This window comes from Drosophila elegans, unplaced genomic scaffold (genome assembly GCF_018152505.1).
Source record: "Drosophila elegans isolate 14027-0461.03 unplaced genomic scaffold, ASM1815250v1 contig_149, whole genome shotgun sequence".
NCBI lineage: Eukaryota > Metazoa > Arthropoda > Insecta > Diptera > Drosophilidae > Drosophila > Drosophila elegans.
This window is the reverse complement of record NW_024545513.1, coordinates 17668573-17677055: the sequence shown is the minus strand read 5'-3', so window position 1 is coordinate 17677055 and position 8483 is coordinate 17668573. Positions and strand designations below refer to the sequence as shown.

Here is an 8483-nt window from a genome sequence, read left to right as displayed (position 1 = left end):
TTTAGATTAAGATAAATTATTTAATTATTTTATTGTCTTTATCAATATTGTTCGACCACTTTGACATTGAAAGCTCACTGCTAATGGCAAAAAATCAGACCGTAAAAAAGTGGTTTAGTCAGGCACTCACACACACAACAACAGGCACACTCTAAGGGCTACAGATGTATTTTAATATATATATTTTTTTTTGGGGATTATTCCCGATTCATATTCCCGATCAGTTGGCGGATGTGTTGGACTCGGCACTCGAGCTTCTGCCCAATTTGTTCAGCGGTCCCAGGAGACTGAGGAGAACCGGTAACAGGATCAATCCGTGGGCAGCTCCGATCAGGACAATGCCCAGATACATGCGGAAGTAGAAGACCTGGAAGATCTGCGAGTTGGAGAAACCGAGGACAGCGATGCCCGCGAATTTGGTGAGTGTGATGCCCGAGAGGACACTGCTCCCAGTCACGTTCAGCGAGTGACGAGCCCGCTCCTGGGCAGTTCCCTCCGCCCGCTTGAAGGACCTCACAATGTGCGCCACAAACTCCACACCGATGCCCACGCAAACCACCAGATTCACCAGCGATATGGCGTTCAGGTTAATGCTCCACGCCCACATCATGCCCAGCATATTGATCAATATGCAAATGACCATGAAGAGTACGATCAGTGTGGAGGTGATGTCCAGGCCAGTTATCAACAGGGTGACCAGGAAAATGGCCAAAAGCGACATACCCAGCGAGAACATGGCATCCTCCCAGATCGTCAGATACTGTTCGTAGTAAATGTAGAACACACAGTAGGCGAAAATCTCCGCATCCACACCATTCTCTGCGAACATGGCATTGATCTCCCCCGCAATTCTTCGCACTTCGCGCAGCTGCGAGTAGAACTCCTCTGAGGTGGTCGATGTGGTCGAGTACTGCATGAAATAGGAGTCCTGTACAGTGGACATTCCCTCATCGTCGATGGTGTAGATCACGGCCTGTAAATCAAAGATAAACAATTAGTTTTATTTCTAGATTATTTTAAATATTATTTAACTGTTTCGGGAATTGATTTTAATATTTGAACATTTAACTTAACTAATATAGAATGCATTTAAACCAAATAGCTACTATTATAAACCTTGTGTTTTCCACATTGATTAAAATATTTTTGAATAAAATATAGCAATTCCAATATAATATTTACAATTTGAAATTCAATAGCAAATATGCTATGTAACAATTGTATCAATGTTAGCAAATAATTAATTTTCCTTGATTTTCAGCATTTGGCATTACCAATTTTAAGTTTCATAGTTTAATGTCACCACCATCTTAAGTTTTATTATGATAAAATCTATGTTTAGGCAAATGCAAAATTTATGATCATTAAAAATTGTGCTCCTCAAACATTTACCACTTATTTATACTTTGTATGATAACTAAATATTTGGGTATTTCATAATTTCTTTTACCAATAAAAAAGTGACTTACATCAGCATATGAGGCTCTTCCAGCCTTGGCGCACTCGGCATCTGGCAGATCGAACAGGAAGTAGGGAATATACTTGCTAAAGGTCTCCGCATCAGGTCGTAGGCCATTTTCTGAAAATCCACGTTCACAGGGCAGGCAATCTTCGCTCTTTGAGTCTTAAAACAAAGCAGAAGAGACTTATATTTTTAAAATGTTTTTTTTTTATTTAAATAATGTATGTTAAAATTAAATGAATATAATTTAGTAAGATAATGTCAATATTACAAAAAATGTTATTAGAACGCAAATAAGATCTGATTATTTTAGATAAGCATTTGTTATAATAAAAAAAGTGCCTAGGTTTTTATGTGCTAACAAAATGTTAGCAAATTAATAATCAGAATAAAGCAAAAATGTTTCGAGATAACTTATCTTTTACTATTTTTTCATATAATCTATATGCCTCCATATTATTTAATTAAATATTCACTGTTTAACTTAATGTACTCACTGCTGGAACAGAATCCGCCGGTGGTGACGTTGTACTTGCAGCAATCGACGATGGACAACCAATCGATATAGTCGTCCAGCCAGGAGGCGGCTGGTCGGGCCATTGACGTGATTTCCGGGTATCGCGATTGCGTGTACAGTTGCACGGACAGCGAGTTATTGTTGCACTCGACTCCGCCGCAGATGAGATTCTGCTGCAGCGGCTCCGAGTAATCGAGTCCGGGCTTGAGGACCCAGTAAACCGGAGCTCCCATCGCCAACAGGTCGACCATGTAGCGGAAGTACTTCACCACATGCGAGTTCGTCGGCATGGACATCTCCTGATCGAGGCCCTTCTCAATGGAGGGCGTCACCATCAGCGAAAGGCAGGTTATCACGGTGAACACTAGCAGAACGGTCACTTTTACAGGTCTGAAATGGGAGTAATAGGAAAAAAAATTAGAAATTAGATTAAATTAAAATGTTTACTCAAACACTAATAAGAATCACTCTACACTGATACAAAAATGGAATAGTAAGAATAAATACCTGACTATTGAATTCGAAATCTTATATTTAATACAACGCATATTAAATTTTAAGATTAAATGTTCAAATATTTTCATTAACGTGATATAGGATTTGAAATAGTTCCTAATTGATTTAAATACATTTTATTTAAAGATATTTAAACCAGTTCCGAAAAAAGTCAAATGAAAAATGTAAAATAACTAAAACCCGCAATATTTAAATAAAGTACAAAACATTTCGATTTACTACTTCTCAAACAATTATAATAATTAAGAAAATTCTATGTTTTTCATTCAAAACATTTGGCTATATATGAAAATATAAAATTATATTTGTTGCTCTAAAAATTTCTGAAATATGTTATCAACTTACTTGGTCAGCAGGAAGGGTGAGTAGAATTTCTTGAACATGGACTCCAGCATGCCGACCTCCTTGGGTCTGTCCACACCGTCCCCGCCTTTATTTGTAGTCCTTTTGCCACCACTCCTCACACAGCACAACAAGTCCAGTCTGCCGTCCAAATAGCGTTTCTCATCGATGGCCATCAGAGCCACGAATGCGGTGATCTGGAGCAGAAAGTCCATCAGAATGGCGATGGCGGCGTACATGGCAAAGGTCTTCACGGCCGGCATATCGGACATGCAGCCGATGGCAAAGCAGGCCATCTCACTGCCCGCCGTCTGAAGGATCGAAGGACCAACCTGGCCGATGGCCTCTCCAATCGCCTCGTGGGTGGTCTCGAATTTCGAGTGGTCCAACCTCTGATACGTGTGCACCATTATAAAGATATTGTCCACTCCGACGGCCAGCACCAGAAACGGAATCACTTCGATGGCCAGCATGGTGGTCGTCACATCCAGATAGCCCCAGAAACCCAGACTGCAGACCACCGAGGCCAAGACAATGACAATGCCGCCAATGGCCAACATGATGCGGGATTCCCTCAAAAAGCCGCTACAACTGCGTATGTGACCCAGGGCGATGGCCACATAGACGAACATCACCACATAGCTGATGACCACGGTGCTCACTTCGCCCTCGGACAGCTCCACCACTGCATCCTGGATGGATCTCTCCGCCATATAGGCTATATCCAATCGATCGCTCTTGTAGTCGCGCAAAAAGTCCACAAACAACTGCTCCCACTTCATATTGGGCTCCAGTTTGGTCACGTCGTTTTGATTCTTACCCAAGAAGGTGATCACAAGGCCGGTGGCCAACATGTAGTCGGGATCGTCACCCACCGCGACCTTGGGCATTCCACCCACCGAGATTGCAGGCTCAATGGGTCCACCGTATGTTCCAAAGCAATCCTCCATCATGGGCACTCTTAAAAAGGTAGAGAACAACATATAAGGGTTTAATAAGGTATTTGAAGGAAATATCTATCTTAATTCGTTTTCAATCATACAGTTGCGGGTAAAATAATAGTACCTAGACAACATGAAATTCTTAAAAAACTAACTTTTCAACCACAACAGGATTTTCTTTTAATTTTTTGCTAAAGCTCACTTATTACTTAACACAACAACGAAAAAAAAAGAATTGGATTTTTGTTCACTTTATCTAGGACAATTAAAAATGGATAATTTTCACTCTTAAAATAAATATCAAAAATTGTTGAGAAAATTGATATTAAATTTCGATTATCTATACTTCACATAGGATTAAGCAAAATTGTTTTATAAGAACTGGTTTTAAAATTAGAAATGTTTAAAATATTAAATTACCTTTAAATGGAGTATTTAATTTTATTCTCAGTTAGTTTATAGTATAAACTTTAAGAAAAAAAAATTTATTTTGAACCGTACCTTTTAAAAAAGGTATACTATTTTGATCTTGACCGCAGCTGTGTTTATAAGTGAATCTCATAAGTAATCTAGTTCCTCACCGTAGACAATCCTCCAATTGATTGAGATAGTTGACGGTGTAGTTGTTGCTATCGATATAGGAGTTCTCGAATCGATCCATATCGTGTTGGAAATAGCCATAGATCGACTGGATAACGCAGCTGTCGACTGTTGCTGTTTCGCCAGCCCTCAAAACGGGAGCATAGCAGATCTTATCGAGGCCCTCGTTCGTCTCCATGCCCAGCTTCATAATCGCTTCCTGCAGCTCGAAGACTTCCTTCAGGAAGTTGTACTCGAAGGCAGGACCAAAATTCAGCACGCCACTTTGCGCTTCGTGTGTGAACTGTAAAGAATTCATAACATATTTTTATCTATTTCATGCGTGACATTTCCTGTTTAAAATTTCATGGGAGTCACTTTTTAAAAATATTGCCTCATAAGCAGATTTCAAAATATTTCATTGCAGAGTTTATACATTTTGTTAGCCAATTTAATGCTTAATTATAATTATAATTATATATTATAATTATATTTATAATTATAAAGGGTATCCCAAATGTAATTTTAATAAAATCCATATACCACTCGGAGTCTGGTTAAAAAGTAAAATAATTAGCACGAATATAATTAATTCTAACCCAAATATTATATGTGTATTTATTTCCAAAATTTTGAATGTGTTACTTTGCTAAGCTTATGGAGCATTCAATTTTTCCAATGTTTTGATTGCTGGCAGAAAATCACACCAAAATTGCACTTTTGAAGCCGATAGCTTAAAAACCACTTAAACCACAAAATGTTTTTGCACTAATTTTCATCAAATCTGTTTCAAAGTGATGCTTGGCCATTGTGACCATTTTTTGTTTAGTGTTTGATGTGACTCTACCCCTTTAACCCATTGACGTTTGCTTCCGATATTGCTGCCACTTACATAGGTCTGATTGATGGCCTTGATGAAAATCTGATTGTTGCGATAGAAGGGCCCAAAGTGCTGATCGAAGTAGTCCTTCTCGATCCTCGTCTGGCTCTCGGCGCCGGCCCACAGCTCGACGGGATCGGTGGTGATGGTCATGAACCGGATGCCGTAGGCCAAACCAGCGATGGCCCAGGAGCAGAGGGCCAGCACGAGGACGGGATGCTTGGCGCAGAAGGTGCCCCAGATGCGGAAGCCGTGGTAGAAGAACTCCCCAAACAGGGTGGGCATGCAGACACTGGGCGCCGAGGTGCTGCCGCTGGCCCCCCAGCAAATGAGTCCCGAGAGAACGATGCCAATTACGAGGGCCAGGATAAAGGTCACCCCGTACAGCCCTCCGATCTTCCAGAGTCCATCGGGACTGGTGGGCGCATCGGTCAGCGGACAGGATTCCTCACAATCGATGCAGGCACACGCATAACTATCCTCGTAGCTCTCGCCGCACTTCAAGGGACTCAGCTCCAGATAGATCTCCTCGGAACCCTCCTCCCTGTCGTCCGACCACTTGTAGTTGATCTGGAACGGTACATAGTCGCCGCTCACATCGCCCATGAACTGGTACCATCTGCGGTAGTTGCAGGTCTTGGCATTGTAGGCACCACAGCCCAAGTCCATGGCCGGTCGGCCGGTCTGCGTGTGCTGAATGCCATCGCAGCTCTCGTAAATTCTCGAGACCGTATCATCCGATATCCTATAGTCTATATACTCCACGTAGTCTACGTCATTCGGATTCTTGGCATTCGTGCCGGTCAAGAAGAGCGTGTGATTCTTGGCACAGGTCATGGCACAAACGGTCAGGGCCATGTTACGCGTACAGGTGGGACATCTGGCGAAAACGCCATCGGCCTGCGACAAGCCCGAATCCATGGTCTCGATTTGGGCCGCATCGCAGCACAGGCTCAGCTCGTCCTCGCCGCTTTCACCCTTGTACTCCTTGTACAGCAGCGGACATCTCTTGGCGAACAAGGCCTCCGCGGTTGGATTGTTTAGCGGTCGGGCTGGTCGCGTATCCGCCAGATTTTGCCAATGGGCACCGATCAAGTGACTCTGGCCATACCAAATGCAGCCCAGTTCCTCGTCCTGCGACCGAACTCCTCCTATTCCGGCCGAAAGCCACAGCAAGATCAACGACGCAAGCACTTTCATCATTCACACCAATCAACAACAAAAAAAAAAAAAGCAAGAAATAAATAAACAAATAGCTCGGAATCGCAGAGGGAGTGAAAACAATTCGCGCCGGCAGCACGCCACTAACTGAATCAAACTTTACAAAATCCACTGACTATTTACACATTGGATGGTGGGCTGGCTATATCGGAAATCGGCTGGAGTGCTCCACCACCGATTAGATTTTGACTTTTTTGGGTTTTCTTTCTCCGTTTTTATTTCACCGGGCCTTATCACGCCGCGATAAGCTTCTGAATTCGTTTGGATTTCGTGTTGGAGCAGGCTTAATGGACAGCCAAGTGGTCTTATCTTCACGGGGATCAACGTGGGCGATCACCTAGCTACTGGCGATCCAAAAACGATTAGATATTAAAGGTCAATTCCGGAGATAGATGGTTTTGAGAAAGGTTCTTTGCATAATTGGTTTGTCAGAAATGAAATTAACTAGTTTTTGCCAATGAAAATCTTCTGTCTATCTATTATGTGTATATTTTTGTATAAGCTTACCGCAAATAGGATATTTTTCGGATATTAGTAAACATTATCTTATTTTCCGGAACAGATCTATAGTTGTTGTGGGTTATAGAAAAGATAAGAGTCTTTTGCTTGTTTAACACAAATTGCTTTGTATTTTCTTAGTCACACTAAGCAGCTGTACAAATATTGTTAATGGTGGTTATTAAATTTTTTCACTAAATACGATTGATATAAGCTGACTGCTGTTAAAATGAAATAAGTTTAAGATAATATACAATCTGTTTTTATTATAGCATACAAAGTAAGAAAGAAAATATTTTCTTAAATATTTTAATTACACATATACAAAAGTTTTTGGGAATTTCTCATTAAAATAACATAAACTAAAATTTAATAACACATTTTGCAAAAAGTTTAGTTATCTATTTAAATATTAAATCAGAAAAGACCGTCTTTGGAACCCATAATAATGATTGCTTCTTCATTATTTATGCTTTAATATTGCAAAATATTAGGGTACTAAAGAAAAGGTGCACCATAATCCTTACGGCAAACATTTCTTAAACAATATTATCTACGGAAAAATGTAAGTTGGAACCGCACCTGTTCCGACACCTGAGCATGTATATTGCGCTTATCGTGGGGCAGCTGGCTCAGCTGGCCGGTACAATAAAATAGCGATCGGCTCTTTTTTGGAACACCTGTTCCCTTGTTTGTCGATAAGTCCAGAAGCCCTCTCGAGACTCTCAACTGCCGTAAAAGTTATACGGCTCGGCAACGTCGACGCACTCGTAGTTCTTGGGGAACGAAAACCGCCGCCGGATGAGTGATTCATTGAGAAATGCCAATCATTGGAAGAAGCCGAAAATGTTAATCAAACTACAGGCTAATCGGTTCTAGCTTTCCAGAGCAAAATGGGCTTCGTTCTTGGAACTGGGGGTTTATTTAGATAAGGTTTGCTTAACGCATCAGATTTATAATCTAGTATTTTTACTGGCCCAATTATGTGGTGATTAATACGAAATCATGGAATCGAAAGGTCACCTAAGAAAGTTTTTATTTTACGAAGGGATATTATCAAAGACAGTTATTAAAAATTTGTTTTAAAACATTTTCAGGAAATCGCGTAAAATGTCATTTCAAAAAATAATCATTTTGGGAAATGATTTTGACAATGAAAGTTTTTTAAATTAACACTTTTGGAAGACTTTTTAATATTAATGTGGTTTTAAACAAAAACCAACCATAAATTAAAGTCAATGCTAACTCAAACAAAAAAAAAGCAGCTACATTTATTTTATTGTGCTTATAAGTTCATTTTGTGAAAATAACATTTTTAATCAAATAAATTCCAATCAGTATGAAAACATAAAATTATTTTAAAATATGTTTATAAAAATAATAAGTAAAACTATTAATGAGAACACAATTTTTGTAAAGTGTTTTTATTTCATTTCAACAGTTGTGATATTATTGAGAATTCAAAATGTCTTAAAATTTTAAAACAGAAATCTGAATCATATGGGTTTTGGTTGACGCTTCAAATAT

At 39.9% G+C, this 8483-nt stretch overlaps 1 protein-coding gene across 1 annotated transcript; it reads right to left on the bottom strand.

Moving 5' to 3' along the window:
- Positions 1-6574, bottom strand: LOC108144644 (NPC intracellular cholesterol transporter 1 homolog 1b). The gene is made up of 6 exons (XM_017269690.2): positions 5250-6574; positions 4360-4661; positions 2841-3797; positions 1960-2369; positions 1470-1624; positions 1-973 (listed from the first exon to the last, which is right to left on the bottom strand). The coding sequence occupies exons 1-6, from the start codon at positions 6438-6440 to the stop codon at positions 221-223; spliced, it is 3768 nt and encodes a 1255-aa protein (XP_017125179.1). The 5' UTR covers positions 6441-6574; the 3' UTR covers positions 1-220.
- Between the last annotated feature and the right edge of the window lie 1909 nt (positions 6575-8483).